The 25296-nt window shown below is 46.2% G+C and overlaps 1 protein-coding gene across 2 annotated transcripts in view; it reads right to left on the reverse strand.

Moving 5' to 3' along the window:
- Nucleotides 1–4438: 4438 nt before the first annotated feature.
- Nucleotides 4439–25296, reverse strand: part of AFG2B (AAA ATPase AFG2B) — a 247052-nt gene continuing 226194 nt past the window's right edge. For both annotated transcript variants that reach the window (XM_086958256.1, XM_086958257.1), the window contains one exon: nt 4439–4710. In XM_086958256.1, the coding sequence (XP_086814382.1) occupies nt 4558–4710 (153 nt within the window). In that variant the 3' untranslated portion in view covers nt 4439–4557. The remainder of the gene's footprint in view (nt 4711–25296) is intronic.

A 25296-nucleotide genomic window follows, 5' to 3' on the forward strand; every position in this document is an offset into this window, starting at 1 on the left:
TGGGAAATCCGCTTGAAATTCTTTCAGAGCAGGTACAGCGTGTGGAAGCAGGATGATGAATCAGTGTTGATCTGATGTTTCATGGTGAGTGAGGAGTCCAGGATGATGCCGAGGTTACGTGCGTGGTCTGTGGGTATGGGGGGTTCCAAGCGCTGCAGGCCACCAAGAGTCGTCCCAAGCAGTGGGGGCGGAGTCCATGATGAGGACTTCGATCTTCTCGGAGTTGAGCTTGAGGCAGCTGTTTTTCATCCAGGTGGCGACAGCCTTCATCCCGTTGTGAAAGTTGTTTTTGGAAAGTGACTATTTGTTGGTGAGGGAGAGAATCAGCTGGGTGTCGTCGGCGTAGGAATCTATGTTGAGTCCGTGGTTCATGACGATGGCTGCGAGAGGGGCCATGTAGATGTTGAAAAGAGTGGGGCTCAAGGAGGAGCCCTGAGGCACTCCATAGCAGATCTCTGTGGGTTCCGAGAGGAACAGAGGTAGTCTGACTCTCTGTGTTTGCCTGTGCCGGCATCGTGGAGTCTTTTGCATAGAGTACGGTGAGAGACCGTGTCTAAGGCGGCCAAGAGGTCCAGGAGGATGAGGGTAGCGGTCTCACCTAGGTTGAGGAGTGCGCGGATGTCATCTGTGGCAGCAAGGAGGGCAGTCTCGGTGCTGCAGTTGCTTCAGAAGCAGGATTGAGATGTCCAGGACCTGGGTGGCTTCGATGAACTCAGAAAGTTGGGCGTTGATGGCATTCTTGATGATCGTGGCTGGGAAGAAGAGAAAAGAGATGGGTCTGGAGTTCTTGAGGTCTGTTGGGTTGGCAAAGGGTTTTTTCAGAAAGGGGTTGATCTCAGCATGTTTCCAGCCTTCATGGAAGGTGGCGGAGTAAATGGAGTTGTTGATGGTGCGGCAGAGTTCGGGGGTGATGGTGGTGGCTGCTCTGTAGAAGATGTGGTGTGGGTAGGCATCCGAGGGTGATCCGTAGTGGATGCTCTTCATGATCTTGAGGGTGTCGTCCGCGGAGAGGGGAGTCCAGTTGAGCAATGTTGGTTTGGATCCGGCGTTATAGGGTGCAGTGGTTGCAGGTGCCAGGGGATGGTCTTGGGTAACAATGCTGTTGAAGCTGTCGTATATCTCCTTGATCTTGCAGTGGAAGTAGGTGCCAAGGTTGTTGCAGAGGTCCTGGGAGGGTGTATGTCTGCTGTTTCTATGTTGGGGCAGGCAAATCCTTTGACTACGGCAAAATGTTCTTTACTATTGAGTGCATTGGCGTTGTTCCTCTCTTGTAGGGCTGCTTTCACCGTGTGTGGTGACAGTGGTCTTGAAAGCTGAGTGGTCTTCGGGGGTCTTCTTGCTCCTCCATCTCTTATCGAGCTGTCTACAGGTGTGTCTGGACTCATGAAGGGTGGGAGAGAACCAGCTGGCTTACTTGGGGTGTTGCTTGCTTGGGGCTTCCTTCAGCGGAGCCAGAGTCGGCGATTCATTGGTGGTGGTTGCGTGCTCAAATGTTGGTGTCTGTGGCGGTCGGTGGAGGGGTGCTGCTGAGAGAGATGATGAGCTGTTCTTCGATGACCTTGTTACAACTTCTTCGAGGGTAGCGGGGAGGTGTACAGTGGGTTTGGTGAAGGAGAAGTGGATGCAACAATGTCCGGTCCACTTGAGCTTGGTGGAGTGGCTGAAGGTGATGTCGCTGGTGGAGAAGTTGGGGTCGAGTGTGTGTCCTGCTGAGTGGGTTGAGGAGGTGACCAGTTGTTGGAGTCAGTCAGTGGCGAGATTCTCCAGCAGGGACAACTTGTTTTTGCTGTTGTAGTTGTCCAGGTGAAAGTTGAGGTCACTGAGGATGTAGTCTGTGGGGGCCAAGGCTGCGATGAAGTCGATGATGGAAAGGTTGAAGGGTGGACATGGTCCAGGGGAACTGTAGATGACGGTGCCGCAGAAGGTGGTGTTCAGGTTGGTCTGGAAGTGGAGGTGCTCCATGTTGGTCGAGAGGATATCCACGTGGGTGGGAAGGTGGTGGGTGCTTTTGTATACAAAGGCAATGCTTCCCCCCTGTTTGTTGATGCGGTCCTTGTGGACGATCTTGTCGCCGTCTGGGATGGCAGTGGTGATGTCCAGGGCAGAGGTAGAGTTCATCCAGGTTTCCGGGAGGAATGCGATGTTGGGGTCGACTGATTGGAGCAGGTCCCAGATCTCCGTGGGGTGTTTGTGGAGGGAACGTGTGTTCAGCGGGATGCAGTTGAGGTGGCCAGATTTTCAGTTGTGTGGTGAATGGGTCTGCAGTGGCAAAAGAAGGTGCAGCTGCAGTTCCGGTAGGAGAAAGGGCCTTAGGTGTTCATCGGCGATGTTCGGCTGAAGGCAGAGTGGCGTCCAGTGTTGACGGCATGGAGGGTCCTGGCGTCGTAGTGGTGGATGTGTTGAGAACCAGGGCCAGTGGTGCTAGGCGTGGTCCAGGCACGGATGGGCTTGCCTTTGGCCCACCAGTGGCGCAGCTGCGCAATGCCCGCCATTAAGTAGTGTGCAGGGAAGATATGGATAGCAGGTGGCAGGAAATGGGAAAGTGGCACTGGAGGGGCGGGCCACGGGGAATCGCAGTGGCGGGGAATAAAGAAGTAGGGAAAATAAATGCCCAAAAAGTGGCAGAAAAATGGCAAAGGACAATGGAATGGAGGAAGAGAGAGAAAAACAGAAAGCAAGAAGCCAGAGCAGAGAGACAGAGGGCAGCGCAGCAGCAGAGTAGAGATGCCCCACCACTGGACCACCAGGGATGAGGTGCAGGCAGGAGAGGGCCTTGAACTACTGACCAGAGGGTCAGCAGCAGCTATAGGGGCAGCTGCTACCAGGCAGAGTGTGCAGGGAAGGGAGCAGTCCACTGCCAAGATCAGTGATTGATACAACAAGGCATGCAGCATGACCAATGTCTAACTATGATAGACTGTGAGCAGTGAAATTTAGTCATGATTCAGGCTGTCCCACTGCTGCATGTGTGTTTATGTGTTAGTGGGGATACATGCCATTATTGCTTTGGGGGTTGCGACTACAAGAGTCTGAAAAGGAGCATCACTATCTCATTTCTCAGCATCTGTTACACATTCTCACGCTGAAGCAAGCCCTTGCCCATCCCTTCACCGGATCCCTCATAATTTTTCAACACAAAATATGTCCATAGGCCACTGTCAAGGATTTTGTGGACCTCTGACGCTCGTGCCTAATGACCTTGGTGCTGAACGGATGCCATTGGTATTCTATGGGAAAGCTGTGACAGGGTGAAAGGCTCTCTGTTTCTGCAATTGACCTGCGATGTACCTTGAAAGATGTTCAATGTTGCCCCATTAAAGAAAATGCCATCACCCCAACTTAATCGGGACATGATAAACCCAAATTCGTTACTAAGTTGTATAAAATAAAAGTGAACATGATTTCCATGGAGAGAGAAGAGGCAATTCCTTCTAATACAGCCAAACAACAGTGGTCGGGACGTCACAGAGTCTAAAACTAAAAGAAGGGCCAGCTTGTTTGACTAGCAGTAAGGTGGGAAAAAAGTTAAAATTTCAGCCCTGGCCAGATTATGGTAGTGTCAGATGTATGTATAGATGAGGATTTAATAAGTATGGCAATGTGACATCTGTTACCAGGCCTGTCATCTTACAGTACAGAATATCTCGGAAGACCATTTGTCACCAGAGTCTCAAGTCTTACATCTGAGTTTATCTACCATACTGACCAGTATAACGCTTTGTGAAGTGGAACATCTTTTACCACTTAGTCTTTTACCACACATGCCTTTGCCATGCATGGTCTAAGTTTAGGTAAGGGAAGTTTAAAGGGATGTATTTAGAGTTCAGGGATGGATAGTTGTTAAAGGGAGGTAAGGGTAACTTTAAAGATTAGGGGTGGGCAGAGGTGAAGGAAGGCAAGGGCAATTTTATGGTGCAGGGATGGATAAAGGCCGGGTAAGAGAAATTTTAGGGTGATGGGGAGGGAAGTGGTAAAAGAAGATTAGAAGATGTAATTATACATTTGGAAATGACACTTAACTTCAAACTGCCACAGAGATCAATATGTTTGTAGATTTTGTTTCTCAAACCAAAATAAAGTGCATAACAAAGGAACAATTATTTCTTTTTAAGGTAGATTATTCAGATTAATGTTAACTTGTTCTTTCAGTATGTCTAATGGCTTTAAGTAACTGCAATAAAGTGTATTCAGATAAAATATGCATTGTAGAAAAAGATAACATTAACAGTTTTAGAAAAAAGTACTGTCTATCAGTTGAGTACTGCCCCATGCAGGAACACTGTACATGAATATTAGTAGTGAACAGTTCAGAACACCATCTAAAACGGGAAGGATCACGTGTGGAACTTCATTTTTCTTCAGTTTTTGGGACATGGAATGGAGAAAGCAAAAAATACCAAACACGCACTTGAATTTGAAAGTTAAAACACAAGGCACAAACATTCATAGTTCTTTTATTGTTTTAGTTCTTAAAAAAGGTACTTGGGTAATTCTATAAGGTCTATCATTCTAAGGGCTCACATAATCTTGTTGTGTTTAGCCTGCCTGTGCAAGTTCTTAGGTCAGATGCGGTTTCTTAAATAATCTTTCATAAATCTCGAGATCCTTGGGCTGTATTGATGGTTTCACAAACTGCAGGGACTTCAAATAATGTTCTTGTTTCACAGAAGTGGCCTCTAGTCCATTTTCCTGCAATGCCAACAAAGCTGCCTGAAAAAACCAAAATAATATTTTTATATTTGACTTTTAAAATGTGTGTATAAATCGGGAAACAGCCTCTACAACACAGTACCACACATCTATTACAACGTATATGTCTTAGCAACACATCTTTACCACGATATATATATATATATATATATATATATATATATATATATATATATATATATATATATATATATATATATATATATATATATATATATATATATATATATATATATATATATATATATATATATATATATATATATATATATATATATATATATATATATGACTCCAAAACAAAGGTCATCTGCTTTTCAGCAAAACTCACCCCTCACCACTCCTTGTTCAAGTGGAAAGCAGCTGGAAAGAACTTATACCGGGCTAAATCCTACAAATACTTAGGAGTAGTAATGCATTCCAGATGATCCTTCAGGGAGCTTTTACAAAAAAAGGAGGGCCCGGCCAAAAAGCTAAGCTTTGCCTTCAACTTGCTGAAAAAAATAATGCTGAGCACATTGTAGTCCAACCTCCTACAGCTCACTGAAGCCAAGTTCCTTAGCGCAGTCACGGCTAAGAACTACTTAAGGGGAGCGATCCTACCACCCTTAATCAATTGCAATCCCTCCTCTTCAAACTCATTTTCCGACTTCCGTACTGCATCTCAAAGGCCCAGGTGCGATTGGAGTTTGGGCTATTTAATCAATCCTCGATGAGGATGGCAGAAATCATCAATATGACTGGCTGCTCTGTGTTGGTCGGAAATAGAGAACCAGCTAGAAAATAACTGGCCAACTCCAGCAAGCATTAACCACCTTAAATCTGCTCAATGCTTGGGACTCATAACATTAGCTTTACCAACTTAAAGAAAATCACCAACAAGGCGGCCAAACTACACTCTTGGACACTTGTTAAAGCAGAGATGACTCCCACGAAGCACGGTTGGTCAGTCTTACATACCTATGCAAGCTGGAGTTCGCAACCCTACCTAACAATTCATGTCTCACATAGCAGTCAACATTCTCTTTTAATCTGTAAGGGAGCTTTTCCATTAAAAGATCAGATCCCTACCTGTAAGCAAGTTTGGTCGGAACCTTAATGCCGACTGTGCGGTTCCTTCGAGGAGATTGTAATATATTTTTTTTGTGCATCTGCCCAGCCGTCATCCATTTAAGACGGAAATGGTTATGACCAGCTTGAAAGCTGCCCAGATCAGATTCTTCCGTGTGGTCATGATCGTGCTCCTAAATAGCAACAACATCCAGGGCTTCAAAGTTCCTATTACAAGTAAAAAGATTGCTACAAGTCCAAGAGGCGACCCCCGGTATCACAGTATTGCTCTTCACCTCATTTTATGATCTGTAGAGACTGTCTCTGTTACTCTTGGAGCACAGAATGTTTGCTCTGGGTATGCTAGCCACTGCGACTTTTAAAATATTACCCACCACAAACTTTGATTACAAGTCAAAAGACTGTTACTAATTCGGGAGGTATCCTCTGGAGCCTCACAATCTCTCCACTTGAATCAGATCTACTTTTACCTGCAATTTAGAGCCCCCCCCAACCTGTGGAGCACTGAACATTTGCACTTTATTCTGCCCACACTGTCTTTTAAGCCCCACTACCTTTTATTATTAAGAATATTTTTACTTAATAGGTAAATCGTATATTCGCTACACAAAGGCATTTTAAAAATTCCTATTACTAAATCCTTTACAATGATTTTAATTAATCTTCAAAATAAAGGTGTATACATATATATTAGGCAAAGGATGTTTCCAGGGTTTGGGGCGGGTGAGGGTATTGGGTGGCTAGGGCCTTTTCAGGATAGGCAAGGGTCTTTTTAAGGTTCAGGGGTGGGTGAAGGTATTAGAGTGGCCAGAGTATTTTTTGGGTTCAGGATTGGTAGGGATATTTGGGTGGCAAGGGTGTTTTTAGCATGAGTATGGGTTTTTGGGTGGCAAGGGAATGTTTAGGGTGGGTATGGGATTTTGGGTGGTAAGGGATTTTTAGGATTCAGGATGGGTATGGGTTTATGGGATGGAAGGGCTTTTTTAGGGTTTAGCGTGGGTTTGGGTTTTTAGGTAGCAAGGAATTTTTAGTGTTAAGGATGGGTATGGGTTTTTGGGTGACAAGATAATTGTTAGGGTTTAGAGTGGGTATGGGTTTTGGATGGCAGGATCATTTTTAGGGTAGATATGGGTTTTTGGGTGGCAAGGGATTTTTTAGGGTGTGTATCTTTTTTTGGGTGGCAAGAGAAATTTTAGGAAGGGTATTTGGGTGGCAAGGGTATTTTTAGGGTTTCGGGTGGGTATGGGATTAGGCGTTGTTGAGGATTAAAAAAATTATATTTATATACATATATATATAATGTTATTTGTAAAATATATGTGTACAATACTATAAGTGTGTTTTTCTCACAAATGTTTATGTAAAAATACATACAAATATATTTTAAAGTGCATGTGCGGTTACTACGCATGCGTTTTCAAAGAAATTTTTTATATTTCACAAATAACTATAAAGTCCACACATATATATATATATATATATATATATATATATATATATATATATATATATATATATATATATATATATATATATATATATATATATAAGACAAAACTCCAACCACTTCCACCAAAGCCTCGGCGGCGAAGAAGGAGAAGCGAACCACTTCTTTGTAGGCAAGATGTTATTTATTCAACCTTATCAGCAGCAATCGACAGATGACGCGTTTCGGGCTCGGAAGCCCTTGATCACATACAGGCTGTTTCAGGTTGTAGCCATTTAAATGTTATGCCCTTCCTACTCAGGTCACATGGTCAGCAAGTTCGCCATAGACACAACAAACAGACTAAGCGACTTGTCATCTGGGCTCGATTTATCAACTGTTACAAACTTTAAATAACATTTGATTTGCTACCCATTTAAAAACGATACTAATCCTTTTGTTTACATTTATCAAAAAAAGGAAACAATTATTATTGCTGAATATCTTAATCAAAAATTTGATTGCTTAATTATTTACAATCCATTTCATAGAAAGTCTGTTTGGCATATGTATATTACTGGATCAATCCATATACGACATATTATGTACAATAAAATTTGATTTTCATAACTGCATAAATGCAAAAAACAACTTGCTTCAATCGTGACACTGATTAAAAAGAATGTGCAAAAATAGAGCATAGCAGCAATACTTATTATTTCCCCTTTAACCTCCTATGTGCAAGAAATTTGTGTGGAATAAAATGATTTCAAAATAAAAATACATTTTGAAACCAAAAAGGCCAGGACAAGAAAGAAAGAAATAGGCAGTGACATCAGATATTAGAATCAGTTTTGAAACCAAGAAACATGTCCAAGATTTCTACATCTTCCTCACTAATAGTACACAACCCCCTATACTTTTTCCGGACCATAGTGCGAATTAGTAAGGTAAGATATCGACAGCTGTCGTGAAATATATACCGGGAGCTCCAAATCTTCTTACCAAAACCAAAGATTAAAAACCTACGTACTGTAGGATCTTTGCAGTCAGATCAATAATTCATTCTAGAATACATGTAATACATATTAAGCTTTACGATGACAATTAGAACAGTCAGAACAATAAATTAAAGACACGTGTACATATCTTCCGTGTTATTGAGTCCATTTGGACATTTACTATCGAAGTTAAGAATGAACTTGGTTTCTAGTCTTCTAAGTAAAGCCTCTCTGTTTCCTCCTCTGCGTGGTTTTGGGACGGAGGATACCACATAATATTGCAAACAGGATAGGTTGTTTCCATGCATCCGTTTGAAGTGGCGTGCCACAGGATAATTAGGGTCGCTATGTAAAATTGCACGAAAGTGCTGTAAGATTCTCACATGTACCTGCAGCTTGGTGCTACCAATATAATTTAAACCGCAGGTACATGTGAGAACGTAGACTGCAAATTCAGTCTTACAATTATAGTTACCCATTATTTTTTGTGGTGTTGAACAGAATGGAGTCAGATATTCTGTTTTGTTCACCCCAAATCTACACAAACGGCATGTGGAACATTTCTAGAAACCAGATTTGGGTTTAAGCCAATTGGGTTTAGTTCTTATTTCAGGACTAGTTGGATCTAACACAGCTCCCATGTTCCTAGCTCTGCGAAATGTGATAGTGGGGCTAGAAGGTAAACTCATTCTTAGAACGGGATCAGTTAAGACTATTGCCCAGTTTTTGTTAACAATAGATCTGATCTTCCGTTCATTTTCACTGTATGCTGTTATCAGTCTTGGACATTGATCAAAATCGTCCGTCTCAGAAGTGGCTGACAATTCAGAAGGGTCATTGAGGACAACCTGTTCCTCTCTTGGTGATGGTATCAGACTGGCTCTAGATCTAAGAGCTGTTTTAGCAAGTGCTGTTGTCAGTATTTTGTCAGAGTAGCCTCTTGCTTTCATTCGCTGTATAGATTCTGCAGCACAAGCATTGTATTCAATGTCAGTGCTGCATATCCCTTTGAGGCGTAAATGCTCCCCATAGGGGATACTGGCAACAAGGTGCCTAGGATGAGCACTAGAGGCGTGAAGTGTAACATTACCCGCAGTGGGCTTTCTGAACAAGGTAGTTTCTACCCTTCCATCTACCACGTATAGCTTAACATCCAGAAACTCTATACTAGATTCATCAATGTGGTAGGTAAAGTGGAGATTTAAATTGTTCACATTGATGTTGTCTATGAACTCCATAGCCTTTTCTTTGTTTCCCTGCCATACGATGAAAATATCATCAATATACCTAAGGAAGTATTTGATGTTGGTGTCAAAGGTAGAAGAATAGTCCTTTTTGAGGACCTGCTCCTCCCACCAGCCAACGTGCAAGCATGCATAGCTGGGGGAGAAGCAGGCTCCCATTGCTACGCCCCTTAGTTGCTTAAACAACTCCTTTCCAAACAGAAAGAAATTGTTATTAAGGCACCAGTTCATTAGATTGATTAAGGCCTTATTGTGCTGATAAAACTCGCACGGTCTTTGGTCCAAAAAGAATTTTACTGCTTTCAGCCCTGCCTGGTGGTCAATGCTGGTATATAAAGACTCAATGTCTAATGTGATGAGATCTCTCCTGACCATTGTATATTTTCCACTTTGCTAAGGAAATCCCCAGTATCCTTAATGTAACTGGGCAGGGTTTTAACAGAGTTCTGTAGGAAAAAATCTACATATTGGCCAACCTGTTCCGCTACACTCCCTATGGCCGAAATAATATGTCTGCCAGGAATGGGAGAAACACATTTATGCACTTTTGGTATTAAATAAAGAACCGGCACAATTGGGTTGTCATTATGCATAAATTTAAATTCATCATTAGATACTAAACCATCTCTACGCAGTTGCATCAACATTTTCTTGAGAGAATCAATGGCAATGTTGTACTTTTTGGTGTTGGACGGCTCATAACAGTCAGTATTGTTGAGTTGACGTTTCGCCTCTTTGATATACTCATCTCGGGGCCAGATTACTAAATTGCCGCCCTTATCTGATTTTTTAATGATGATTTCATTGTTCTCACCCAACTTTTTCATCAGTTTGGCATAGTCTCTTTTCTTTTGCTCAATATGTTTTTTCCTTTTCGTTCTTTTGGACTGTACTTGTGTATTCAGTTTTTTGATGTCTTCCACCACACAATCGTGAAAGGTGTCCAAAGCGTCTCTGGGCATCATGGGAATGTACTTAGATTTTTTCTTAAAGGGGCTGATCCCAGCTCCTTTTTGTAGCAGGTTGATATTTCTGATTCTGGTCTGAGTGGAAGGATCACAGCTAGTGTCGTCAGTTTCTGCTTCGCCAGTATTCAAATCATGTAGGTCCAAATATGTTGGTATGTCTGCCGCCTTAATGTCCAAGCTGTCTACATGAGTATCATTATCAAGCTGTTGCTCCTCATTTTTGTCTTTACTATTTTTCAAGGCAAAATGTTTTCTTAATTTAAGTTTTCTGACGAACCTGAAGATATCAATTCTAGTAGAGCTGTAATTAAATGTTTGGCCAGGACAGAAATTGAGACCGAGTGACAACAATACTTTTTCCGCGTTGGACAGAGGTACATTGGACAGATTGATAATAGTTTTATCTAAGTCTACTTTCTCTGTGTCCAATTGCTTTTCATTTTGTTTTTCCCTCCTTTGTTTGTACCTTTTTCATCTTTCTTTTCTTCGTTTGTTTTTTCTTGTATTTTTTGCTGTTTGTTGTCCTTCCTCGGTCTCAAAGATGGGAATGGGTTTTTGGGTGACAAGATAATTGTTAGGGTTTAGAGTGGGTATGGGTTTTTGGATGGCAGGATCATTTTTAGGGTAGATATGGGTTTTTGGGTGGCAAGGGATTTTTTAGGGTGTGTATGGTTTTTTGGGTGGCAAGAGAAATTTTAGGAAGGGTATTTGGGTGGCAAGGGTATTTTTAGGGTTTCGGGTGGTTATGGGATTAGGCGTTGTTGAGGATTAAAAAAATGATATATATATACATATATATATAATGTTATTTGTAAAATATATGTATACAATACTATAAGTGTGTTTTTCTCACAAATGTTTATGTAAAAATACATACAAATATATTTTAAAGTGCATGTGCGGTTACTACGCATGCGTTTTCAAAGAAAATTTTTATATTTCACAAATAACTATAAAGTCCACACATATATATATATATATATATATACATACACACATACATATATCCAACAACGAGTTGCCTGCTGTAAGAAACACCCATCACAGGTAAGTTCAGTTTTCGCTGTATTTTATTCTTAGGAGGGCACTTTTGTTTTATTGGGAGTGAGAACACGGCGCACCACTGGGCGGGAGAAATGTACTTTAAAGAAGGTGTGTTCTCCCTCACACATGCCCGTAACCCCAGATGAAGTGATTAGTTTCACGAAACGCATTGGGAAGGACATTCTACTTATGCAAGGCACTGGCAGCCGCTTGAACACTGTATGCCCTCCCAAGAATAAAATACGGCGAAAACTGAACTTACCTGTGATGGGTGTTTCTTACAGCAGGCAACTCGTTGGATGTGAATGCGGCCCCACCTGAGCCGCGAGGAACGCCCCGCTGCACTTCGTGCAGTTCTGCTTTAGTGTCAACAGGCGCTGAGGCAAGAGGAACATGTTTGGCCTTGGAGGACTCTAAAGGCATGACAAGTCCTTTCAGTGCGGAGCAACCCACTTAGGTTCATTAACTTTTGTTTTAGTGAGAGTGAGAACACGGCGCACCACTGGGTAAAGTAAAGACAGAACTCCAAAGACCAGCAGGCAATGGGAGTGGCCACGCCTACCAGGGCAGGAGAAGAAATGCGTTACTTACCTGTAACAGCAGTTATCCAGTATTGGTGTCTTTCATAGATTCACATGCCTGAATCATACCTCGTCGTCAAGACGGGCGCCTCCGGTACATAAAAAAGTAATGTCCTATAGACATACATAGAGAAAATAGGCCTAAGGGTCTCCCCTTAGTAGCCTTTCTTTGTCCTTATGTAAAAAGGACCAAACTCTCACAGTCAGCCAATCAGCTCCGACCTCCCTCTAGAACCTTCCTGGGAGGAGCCTCAGTCCCTCAGATTTTCGTACGCACCCAGCTAGGTTGGCGTAATATGGTTAGAGAGGGATGTGAGTCCTTCCAGGGGAGGTGGGAGGGTTGCATGTGAATCTATGAAAGACACCAATTCTGGATAACTGCTGTTACAGGTAAGTAACACATTTCTTATCCAGTATTAGGGGTGTCTTTCATGGATTCACATGCCTGAATCAGAATAGCTAGCAATCAGATATGCACATTTGTTATGTAATGTCGCTCTGCGGTCATGTTAGACAATGCATATATTATCACATAACAAGGAATGATAGCATAATTAGAATACCACAAGAGCAAAGAATGTGCATACCTGGATGGCGGGAAGTAGGAAGGCTCACCTCACTGAAAGAGATGGCGAAGCACCGCCTGGCCCACTGCCGCATCCTTCTGAAGTTCGATATCCAGGCAGTAGTGTCTGGAGAAGGCGTGCGGTGACTTCCAGGTCGCCGCTCTGCATATGTCCAAGATTGGCACTCCAGCGAACAGTGCTGCTGACGTGGACATCGCCCTGGTGGAATGTGCAGTAACATGAACGGTTAAAGGCCGTCCGGCCTTGTCATGGCAGAATGCAATCGCCGAGGAGATCCATCTCGAGATGCTTTGTTTCGTGAGAGGCATGCCCATTCTTGGTCTGCTGTATGCCACGAACAGTTGCGAACATTTCCTGAGAGTCTTTGTTTTATCCAGGTAGAACTTTAGGCATCTCTTGAGATCCAGAGAATGTAGTGCTCTCTCTGCTGCAGTGGAAGGGTTCGCAAAGAAGGACCGAAGGACAATCGGTTCATTGAGATGAAAGTCCGAAGGCACCTTTGGTATGAATTTAGGGTTGGGTCTCAGCACCACCCTGTCTAGTCTGAACTGCATATATGGTTCCTGGATGGACAGAGCTTGTAGCTCGCTAACTCTCCTGGCTGATGTTAAAGCGAGCAAGAGCTCCGTTTTCCATGAGATGTATTTGATAGATGCTCGATGAATGGGTTCAAAAGGAGGTCTCATGAGTTGGTTGAGTACCAGATTCAGCTGCCATGTCGGAGGGACTTTCCGAGGCCTCGGAAAGGATCTGTAGAGCCCCTTTCGGAATTGCTTGACTAGCCGGCTGGACCACAGAGAAGGTCCTGTGAAAGTTCTGGTGAACCTTGAGATAGCTGCCAGGTGAACCTTTATGGATGCATGTGCCAGTCCTGACTGTGCCAAATGCAGGAGGTATGGTAATATCTGTTCGGGTGTGATATGGAGTGGTCTCAGGCCGTTCTCTAAACACCATATGCAGAATAGTTTCCATTTTAGAGAGTACGTTTTGTTGGTACTGTCCGCTCTTGCTTTTGCCAGCACGTCCCTGCATTCCTGCGGGATGTTTAGATGACAGAACTCTGTGCTCAGGAGCCAGGCCGGTAACCTGAGCGATTGCAGGTTCGGGTGTTGCACCTGCCCGTTGGACATTGTCAGCAGGTTCGTGTGCCGCTTCAGAGGAATCGGTGTCCTGATGGAGAGGCGATGAAGATCCGAGAACCAGTCCTGCCTCGGCCAGAACGGGGCAATTAGGATCAGGGTACAATGCTCCGCCTTCATCTTCCTGAGAACCCTGGGAATCATCAGAAATGGTGGAAAAACGTACGCAAATACGCTGAACCAACCGATGGAAAAAGCATTTCCGAGTGACCTTGGTTGGGGACGCCAGCTTGCGTAGTTTGGGCAATTGGCGTGCTCCTTGGTGGCAAACAGGTCGAGTCCTGGGGCCCCCCATTCTGAGAATATGTGATGAAACAAGTTATTACCTGTAACTTTAGTTCTCCAGTATTGGTAACTTTCATAGATTCCCATTGCTTGTATCATTCCCCGTCGTCGGAATGGGAGCCTCGGTAATAATATATATATATATATATACCTAGATAAATACACCCTAATAGGTGTAAAAAAGGTAAAAAATTAGGCCTAGGCCTCATTATCTTTTGTAGCCTATTGGTGTCCTTATGTAAAAAGACCCAAAGTCACCTTAGCAACCAATCAGATCAGCCTCACCCTGTAGAACCTTCCTGAGAAAGCTCAGAGCCTCAGATTTTCGTAGCCGTTGCTTTGCCACATAATCACCTAGCCCTAAAGTGAGCTTTCCCAGGGGAGGCGGGTGGGCGCATGGGAATCTATGAAAGTTACCAATACTGGAGAACTAAAGTTACAGGTAAGTAACTTGTTTCTTACTCCAGTATTGGAACTTTCATAGATTCCCATTGCTTGTATCAGAGTAGATAGCAGTTAGCATACCTCAAACATTTCGTGCACAGTTACAGAATCATTATAAACTAATGACATCACAGATTATAACAACCATAAAGCAGTAACAAAGCATAAGAAACGAAATGTTTGAAAAAACAGGAGGAGGGAAGAGAGGAAAGCTCACCTCTTATTGGAAGAGATTTCTCAGGACTGCCTGTCCTACAGCCGAATCCTCCTTTGCCGCCGCCTCCAGGCAGTAATGTCTCGTGAAGGAGTGCGTACTGCTCCAGGTGGCTGCTCTGCAAATATCCTTTATGGATACTCCAGCAAACAGCGCTGTTGATGCTGAGATCGACCTTGTGGAATGTGCTTTCACCTGTCCTTGTAAAGGTTTGCCTGCCGCCTGGTGGCAGAACCGGATCGCACTAGATATCCATCTAGATATCCCTTGTTTTGACAAAGGAAATCCTTTCCTTGGGGCTCCGAAAGCCACAAACAGTTGGGGTGATTTTCGAAATCCAGCTGTGCGTTGTAGATAGAATTTCAAACATCTCTGAACGTCCAGAGAATGAAGTGTCCTCTCAGCCTGGTTTGAAGGTCGAGGAAAAAAAGACTTCAAAACCACTGGTTCATTAAGATGAAAGTCTGTCGGTACCTTCGGAATGAACTTGGGGTTCATCCGTAGGATCAATGTATCATTCTTGAACTGCAAGAAGGGTTCTTTGATGGTTAAAGCCTGAAGCTCTCCTACTCTCCTTGCAGAGGTGAGTGCCAAAAGAAGCGCCACTTTCCATGATAGGAACTTCAGGTCCGCTTTATGTACCGGCTCAAATGGCGGTCTCATCAGCTGAGCCAGGACCACATTCAAGTGCCATACCGGAGGTGGGGGCCTAACTGGCGGAAAAACTCTAAACAGTCCTTTCAGGAATTGTTTTATTACTCTTGCTGACAATAGAGAGGGGCCCGATCTTGTCCTCCTATACCTGGAAATAGCTGCCAAGTGGACCTTGATAGAAGCATGAGCCAGACCTGCTTGTGCTAACGATAGAATGTATGGTAAGAGTTGATGCGGAGCTGACGAGAAAGGATGTACTTTTTCCCTCTGACACCACAAATGGAACCTCTTCCATTTCGCTCTATATGTCTTATTGGTGCTAGGGGCTCGTGCCTGTGCCAAGATGGTCCTGCATTCCTCTGGGATGTTTAAATCCTTAAACTCTCTGTATTCAGGAGCCAAGCCATCAACTGAAGCGAGCTCGGGTTCGGGTGAAGAACCTGGCCGTCGTACATCGATAGAAGTGTCTGTTTGGGTTGCAGATGAATGGGTTGTGTCTCTGATAGAAGAAGCAACTCCGTGTACCAAAACTGGCGAGCCCAGGCAGGCGCTATTAGTATCATCCTGCACCTGTCCATCTTGAGTTTCTTGAGGACTCGAGGAATCAGGGGAAATGGCGGAAAGGCGTAAACAAACGCGCCTGACCAGGACATCGAAAGGGCATTCCCCAGTGACCCTCGATGGTGTTCCCTGCTTGCGTAACACCGGCATTTCTTGTTTCCTGGTGTTGCAAACAGGTCGATCGCTGGGGTCCCCCAACGGAAGAAGATGTCCTTGATCACTGCGTTCTCCAATTCCCACTCGTGCGAGACTGCTCTCAGGCGGCTTAGCGTATCCGCCTTCTTGTTGCATACTCCTGGAAGGTGTTCTGCTACGAGTGTGATGTTCTGCGATATCGCCCATTCCCACAGTATTTGGGCTTCCTGTGAAAGCAGTGGCGATCTTGTGCCTCCCTGCTTGTTGACGTAATGCATTGCGGTGGTGTTGTCCGTCCGCACCAGGATTGCTGAGTCTGTAATCCTTGGGAGGAAAGCCAACATTGCCAATCGAATAGCTCTTAGCTCCAGAACGTTGATATGTAGACGACGTTCTTCCGGAGTCCAGTGACCACTGACCTGGAGGTCTTGAATGACCGCTCCCCAACCTTGAAGAGAAGCGTCCGTGGTAATGACCTGAGGAGCCCGTGCAGCCTTGAAACTGAGTCCCACAGTGAGGTGAGATCTTTTCATCCACCATGAAACCGACCGTTTCATCCGCTGGGTAACCGTCACCCTGTCGTCGAACGAACCTTCCACTTGTCTCCACTGAAGGTCCAGTTCCTCCTGCAGGGGGTGCATTCGCAGTCTGCAATGCAGAATCAATTAAATACAGGATGAAATCGACCCTAGAAGAGATTTGTACATCCTGATGTCATCCAACTTCTCCTTTGGAAACGAGTGGCTGACGATATGAGTTTCATCTGTCTCTCTTCCGATGGGAAGGCTTTGCACTCCTGAGTATCGAGTATCGCTCCCAAGAACTTCACCCTACCTGCCGGCTGAAGAACTGATTTTTCCTTGTTGAGTTGTAAACCCAGATGAATAAAGAGGTTCAAGCATGTGCTCACTGCCTTCGATGCCTCTTGTAAGCTTGGGGCCTTCAGCAGCCAGTCGTCTAAGTACGGGAATACTTCCAGCGACTGTCTCCTCAGAAATGCTGCTACCGGTGCCAGCACCTTTGTGAATATCCGAGGAGCGGACTTTAATCCAAATGGGAGCACCATGAACTGGAAGCGACTCTTGCCTACTGTAAAGCGAAGGAAACGTCTGTGAGCTGGATGGATCGGGATATGAAAATAGGCATCTTCCAGGTCTAATGTTGCCATGTAGTCGCCTGGGTTCAAGAGGCGCAATATGTCCTGGAGTGAAATCATCCGAAACGACAGTTTCGTGAGATAGGTGTTGAGCTCCCTCAAGTCCAGGATAGGACGCCACTTTTGCTTTGTTTTGCGGATCAGAAAAAATCTTGAATAGAAACCTTCTCCCCTTTGTGATAGGGGAACACGTTGGATCGCCCCTTTTTGAAGCATTTGTTGAGCTTCCTCTTGAAGAAGGTTCAGATGTTTCGAAGTAGTGGCGTGGGGAGCTCTTGTAGGTGGAAATTCCTGGAATTCTAGAGTATGCCCATTTCGGATGATGTTTAATACCCACTGATCCGATGTAATCTCTTCCCAGCTGCTCAGATGTTGTGATATCCTGCCGCCCACTGGAGATCCCAGAAGCGGAGGAACAGTTGGCAGAGTCAGGAGGCCGCTATTGACGCTTGCCAGCGTCCTTGCCCTGACGCCCCTGTCGTCCACGAGCGTTCTGGCGAGAGAAAGACTGGGATTGCGACTGCCGCTGATAGTATTGATTGCCGTACTGAGGCCTGTACGACTGCGACTGCTGTGAATATCGCTGTTGCTGATAACCTCCTCTAGGTGAAGTGAAGCCTCTTCCTCGTGCTCCACGGAACGGTGTCTTCCTATATTGCAGGTTCCCCAGAGCCCTTGCTGTCTCTGTGTCCTTCTTTATACCCTGCAGGGTCTCATCGACATGTTTCCCAAATAACATGTCCCCGTCAAATGGCAAGTCCAAAATCCTATTCTGGACCTCTGGCCGGAAGTATGTAGCTCGCAGCCACCCTTGTCGCCGAAGAACCGCTGCACTGCCCAGAGCACGGAAAGAGATGGTGGCGATGTCCATCGCGCAGTCAATCATCTCTGAAGAGGAACGCTGTCCTTCTTCCAGAAGTTTCTGTGCTTCCGCTTTCTGGTCATCCGCTAGTAGATCCACATAGTGTGCCACATCACTCCACATCTGGCGGTCGTATCTTGCTAGGATCGCCAAGGCATTCGCCGCTCTGACCAACAAGCTAGCCATCGACGAAAAACGCTTCCCAGCGTTGTCCAACCTCCTACCCTCCTTGTCTGGCGGAGTCGTGAGGGTGGCTGAAGGATTCCGCGATTTCTTCTGTGCCGCCTGCGATATGACCGAGTCTGGTCTAGGTTGTCCAATCAAACAGGCGGGACTGTCATCAGGAGCTTTATATTTTTTCTCCAAGCGCGGAAGAGTTGGAATGACAGTCGCTGGGGTCTGCATCACTTTCTTCCCTTCCTCCCATATGTGCTCTACAATGGGAATCGAGCGCACGGCCTTACGGTATGCCTCTTTAAAATCGTACAAGAAACAATCCGTAGATGTTGTAGGCATCGCTAACTTAAAGCGCGCTGTGGCTCTTTCCATCAAACTGAAGAAACCTCCTACATCAGCCGGAGGCGAGTCAACCGGGTCTGGCACTGGTGAAGCCGGATCCGGAGCTATATATTGGTTCCATTCACTATCCTGGTCTTGATCTTGGTTCTGCCCCGTTTCATCTTTATCCGAGGTATCCACTTGGACTTGCCGAGGATATTCCCTCTCATGTTCTTCCTGTGCAGGCCGTACCGACTGTGCTGCCACCACCTGCGGTTGAACCTGTGCTTGACCTTCCACAGGTTGCGACCCTTGTCTGCTCCTATACTCTTCCAGCATTGCCCTTAAGTCTGTCAAAAGACTCATAGGCATCGTTACCATGCCCTGCTGTGGTTGGGTTTCCTGGTATGCAACTTGTCTTTCTGGCCGCTGTTCCTTTTGATAATAATACTCCTCATCCAAATCCGAATCATGGTACTTCAGATTCAATTGAGATGGACTGTAAGCATCCCCATACATCTCATTCTCCTCTTCTGAGTAGTCATCTTCATCCAACAAAAGGGGTGGAGGTAATGAAGGTACTTTCCTTGGAGAAGTCATATCTGGGGTTATCCTCCTCCTTCTGCTGTTTCCTGGCGCTCCTGTCGTCAACGGCGTTGAGAAAAACTCCACCGTTTCCTTTTTCTGAATCGTCGTCGACGGGACCGTCGACGAGAGTCCCTTCACCGTCGACGAACCGTCATCGTCGACGGACTCATCATGGTCGACGGGACCGTCGACGGAGCTGTCATCGTCGACGGGCTCACCATCGTCGACGGGATCGTCGACGGAACTGTCATCGTCGATGGGCTCGTCGTCGTCGACGGGATCGTCGCCATCGAGATTGCCACCGTCGACGGAATAGTCATCGTCGACGGGATGGTCTTCGTCGACGTGGTGGTAACCGTCGACGTGGTTATCGTCGACGACGCCGTCGTCGATCCAGTCCTCGTCGACGGAATCGACATCGAGGTCCTCGTCGACGCTCTCGTCGTCGTCCTCGTCGTCGCTGGATGGCTCGTCGACGACTGAGGAGAAAAAATCACCTCAGATGTTTTAGAGTCCTTCTTGACCCCTGTAGAGGCCTCTACAGTCGGTTTTTTGACGGACTTGGCTACTTTAACCTGGTGGGAAGGCCCAGCCGAGCTCTCATCCAGTTTAGCCTTTTGCACCTGCAGTGCCTGCCTTTCCCTCTCCTTTACACTCACGTGAGGAGATTCGATAGGCCCTGGCTTGCCAGACCTATCAGAGGTCCCACGCATAGCCTTTAAGGGGGGTTCAGTTGAAATCTCCACAGACGATCCGCCCCTCTTCAATGAAGTCTTTGAAGATGAAGATCTGGCATCTTCCTCATCACCAGAAACCACTTCATCCCTCCTTTCCAACTTCCTAAGCCACAGAAGCAGCCGTCCTTCACGATCACGGAGGGTTTTCACAGACATTCTCCTGCATATACTACACCCATCAACCTTATGGTCTGGGTATAGACAGTAAATACAGTCCTTATGTTGATCTTCTGTATAAAGTCGTTTTTTGCCACAAGTGGCACAAGACCTGAAAAGGCTCTTCTTTTCCTTATCAGCCATGACAAAGCTGAAAGAAATCCTTCAAGAAAAAACTGTTTAAACAGTACCTCAAGTTGAAGTTAGATCAGAGCTCTAAGGAGACTCCCGGTCACCAACGAAGCGGTAGAAAATCTGAGGCTCTGAGCTTTCTCAGGAAGGTTCTACAGGGTGAGGCTGATCTGATTGGTTGCTAAGGTGACTTTGGGTCTTTTTACATAAGGACACCAATAGGCTACAAAAGATAATGAGGCCTAGGCCTAATTTTTTACCTTTTTTACACCTATTAGGGAGTATTTACCTAGGTATATATATATATATTATTACCGAGGCTCCCATTCCGACGACGGGGAATGATACAAGCAATGGGAATCTATGAAAGTTCCAATACTGGAGTAACCAGCGTACTCTTGTCGAGCTCCCATTCGTGGGAGAGGGATTTCCGTCGGCTTAGGGCGTCGGCAATGGTGTTGTCCTCGCCCGGGACATAGTCCGCCCTGAGCGTGATCCCATGGAGTACAAGCCAGTTCCAGATCTTTTGCGACTCGCGTGATAGAGTGAGCGAACGCGTTCCTCCCTGTTTGTTGAGATAGTGCATCGTCGTGGTGTTGTCCGTTCTGACGAGCACCTGGGAGTTCTGGATGCGTGGTAAAAAGGCATGTAGTGCTAGATACACAGCCCATAGTTCCCGAAGATTGATATGGAGATGCTTCTCCTGAATTTTCCATTTGCCGCATATATGGAGATCCTGGAGGACAGCTCCCCAGCCTTCCAGGGGTGCATCCGTGGTGATCACCAGAGGTGCTGCTGGAAGTAGGAATGGCAGTCCTATAGACAAATTCCTGTGATTTCTCCACCATTCCAGGCTCTTGGATATTTGTGGTGTTATCTTCACAATGTCCTCGAAAGAACCTGTACTCTGTGTCCATTGGTTCGTGAGGGCGTCTTGCAATGGGCGCATCCTGAGTCTGCAGTGAGGGATGATGAGTATACAAGAAGACCTCATTCCTAGGAGTGATTTGTAGGTTCGAACTCTTAGGGACTTCCTTGATGCCAGAGCCGTGGCCAGAGATATTATCCTGTTTTTCCTGTCCTTTGAAGGAAATGCCCTTGCGCATTCCGTGTTCAAGGTCGCCCCGAGGAAGGTGATGTTTCTTGTTGGGGTCATGCAGGATTTCTCGTGATTGAGAGTCAATCCTAGCTGGGGAAAGAGATTGGTGCAGGCGTTGGAGGATTTGGTCGCGCCTGCAGCTAAAGGTGCCGTTACCAGCCAGTCGTCGAGGTAGGGGAAGACTTGGTGACCCATTTGACGCAGGAAAGCTGCCACAGGTGAAAGGTACTTGGTGAAAATCTGCGGTGCCGATTTGAGGCCAAACGGCAGGACTTTGAATTGGTAGTGCTGCTCTGCCACCTCGAATCTCAGGAATTTTCTGTGCCCCTTGAGAATCGGGATGTGGTAGTAGGCATCCTGGAGATCCAAAGATGTCATAAAATCTCCTTTTTCCAGTATGCCTAGTATTTCTTGGATCGTCACCATCCTGAACGACTGACTCTTCAGGAAAGAGTGGAGTGCCCTGAGGTCTCGTATGGGCCTCCACTCTTTCTCCTTCTTGCGTATAAGAAAGAAGCGGGAATAGAATCCTTTCCCTCTTTGAGACGAATGAACTTGCTCGATCGCTCCTTTCTTCAACATCGCAGATATTTCCTGGAGCAGCAGGCGTAGATGTTTGTGCGGAAGCCTGCGGGGAGGGGTTGCTCCAGCCAACTGGTGGAACCTTGTAATTGCGATATCCATCGCGCAATCTATAGTTTCTGACGCCGATTCTTCACCATCTAGCAGAATCCTCTTTGGATGAGTCTGGCAATTCCGACAGGTATGGGGCTATGTGTGCCCACAATTATCTATGATAGCGTCCCAAGAGCGCTAGGGCGTTTGCGGCCTTTACCATCATTGCCGACATTGAGGAAAACCTGTTCCCAATGTTGTCCACTCTTTTTCCCCCCTTATCAGGAGGAAGCGACAAAGGGGCCGAAGGATTCCTGAGTTCTTCTGGGTCGCCTATGTCACTACGCCGTCCGGCTTAGGATATCCTGTTAAACACGCCAGTGCTGTATCTGGCGCCCTATACCCCTTCTGACTATAGATAATCGATAATCGGTAATGACCTTAATGCTTTCTTGAGAGGTTCTATGAAGTCATACAAGAAGCAGTCCTGTTCTTGAGAGGCAATTGAGATCTTAAAACGTTGAGCAGCCTTCTCTACCACCTTATAAGAGATTCCAGAATTGTCGGAATTTCCCTCGTCGACGAGCCAGTCGACGAGACCGCAGTCACAGACTATGCCGTCGTAGACGAGCAGTCATAGACGAGGCCGTCGTAGATGAGGCCGTCGTAGACGAGGCCGTCGTAGACGAGGCCATCATAGACGAGGCCGTCATAGACGAGGCCGTCATAGACGAGGCCGTCATAGACGAGGCCGTCATAGACGAGGCCGTCATAGACGAGGCCGTCATAGACGAGGCCATCATAGACGAGGCCATCATAGACGAGGCCATTATAGACGAGGCCATTATAGACGAGGCCATCATAGACGAGGCCATCATAGACGAGGCCATCATAGACGAGGCAACCATAGACGAGGCCACCATAGACGAGGCCACCATAGACGAGGCCACCATAGACGAGGCCACCATAGACGAGGCCATCATAGACGAGGCCATCATAGGCGAGGCCATCATAGATGAGGCCATCATAGACGAGGGCCTCGTCGACGCCGTAGACAGGGCGTCATAGCTGAGCAGTCATAGACGAGGTCGTCGATGGCGATGCCGTCGTAGACGAGCCATCGAAGACGAGCCCTCATAGATGAATCCATCGTAGACGAGGCCATCGTAGACGAGGCCAACGTAGACGAGGCCAACGTCCACGCCGTAGACAGGCCGTCGAAGACGAGCAGTCATAGACGAGCCATCGTAGACAAGCCATCGTAGACAAGCCATCGTAGATGAGGCCATCGTAGACAAGCCATCGTAGATGAGGCCATAGTAGACAAGCCATCGTAGATGAGGCCATCATAGATGAGGCCATCATAGATGAGGCCCTCATAGACGAGCAGTCATAGACGAGGCCGTCGTCGACGCTCTCGTCGTCGACGCTCTCATCGTCGACGAGCCGTCGACGACGAGCCGTCGTAGATGAGCCATCGTAGACGAGCCATCGTAGACGAGCCATCGTAGACGAGGCCATCATAGACGAGGCCATCGTAGACGAGGCCATCGTAGACGAGGCCATCGTAGACGAGGCCATCGTAGACGAGGCCATCGTAGACGAGGCCATCATAGATGAGGCCATCACAGATGAGGCCATCATAGATGAGGCCATCATAGATGAGGCCATCGTCGACGCCATAGACGAGGCCGTCGTAGACGAGGCCGTCGTAGACGAGCCCTCGTAGACGAGGCCATCGTAGACGAGGCCATCGTAGACGAGGCCATCGTAGACGAGGCCATCTTAGATGAGGCCATCATAGATGAGGCCATCGTCGACGTCATAGACTAGGCCGTCGTAGACGAGGCCGTCGTAGACGAGCCGTCGTAGACGAGCCATCGTAGACGAGCCATCGTAGACGAGGCCATCGTAGATGAGGCCATCATAGATGAGGCCATCGTAGATGAGGCCATCGTCGACGCCATAGACTAGGCCGTCGTAGACGAGCCGTCGTAGACGAGCCATCGTAGACGAGCCATCGTAGACGAGCCATCGTAGACGAGCCGTCTTAGACGAGCCGTCGTAGACGAGCTGTCGTAGACGAGCCGTCGTAGACGAGCCATCGTAGACGAGCCGTCGTAGACGAGCCATCGTAGACGAGCCATCGTAGACGAGCCATTGTAGATGAGCCGTTGTAGACAAGACCATCGTAGACGAGGCCATCGAGACGAGGTTAGCTTCTTAGTCTTTACCTCAGGCGGTATAGAAGACGGCCTTCTGAAGGGTCCTATGACCAGAGGAGGTGATTTTGACGGCTCAGAAGTCGTCTTTTTTACATGATTTTTCTCCAAAAGCCAGTCCTTTACTCTCCTTTTCCACAGAGTGAGGAGATTTTGAAGGACTGTGCCCAGAAGATCCATGAGTGGTCTTTTTGAGGGCCTTCTCAGGACGTTCCCCTGAGGAATGAGTCTGAGGAGATTCTCTTCTCTTTTGAGGTCTCCTAGACGTTGAGGACAACGCCTCATCTCGGTCACTGGAGAAAATAAAAAACCTCCTTTCTGGTCTTAGTGTCTCAAAAACTTACTTGAGGAAGTGCGACAGACTTTCAGTCCTTGGCCTGCAGTACAGGCAGTCAATGCAGTCGGTGTGCTTCCTTACCAGACCTTCTTTAAAGAATGTATTTGAAGATAATCCATAGTAGAAAAGAATCCTTGACAACAAAGTCATTTAATGAAGTGAAAAAACACAGAATCTGAGCAGAGCTCAGAGGAGACTCACTTAGCACAACGTGCGGTAGAAAATCTGAGGGACTGAGGCTCCTCCCAGGAAGGTTCTAGAGGGAGGTCGGAGCTGATTGTCTGACTGTGAGAGTTTGGTCCTTTTTACATAAGGACAAAGAAAGGCTACTAAGGGGAGACCCTTAGGCCTATTTTCTCTATGTATGTCTATAGGACATTACATTTTTATGTACCGGAGGCTCCCGTCTCGACGACGGGGAATGATTCAGGCATGTGAATCTATGAAAGACACCCCTAATACTGGATAAATGTAATTTAAAGAAGGTGTGTTCTCCCGCACACATGCCCGTAACCTCAGATGAAGTGATTAGTTTCACGAAACACGTTGTGAAGGACATTCTACTTATGCGAGGCACTGGCAGCCGCTTGAACACTGTATGCCCTCCTAAGAATAAAATACGGCGAAAACTGAACTTACCTGTGATGGGTGTTTCTTACAGCAGGCAACTCGTTGTTGGAGATATATATATATATATATATATATATACACACACACACACACGTTTATTTTTATATTTACATATATTTAAATTAATGGGCTTTATACTTATCTACAAAATACTTACTTTTTCATTGTAAAGGCATGCGTGGTAAAGATGCAGTTGTTGT

This window comes from Lissotriton vulgaris, chromosome 2_1, assembly GCF_964263255.1.
Source record: "Lissotriton vulgaris chromosome 2_1, aLisVul1.2, whole genome shotgun sequence".
Lineage (NCBI taxonomy): Eukaryota > Metazoa > Chordata > Amphibia > Caudata > Salamandridae > Lissotriton > Lissotriton vulgaris.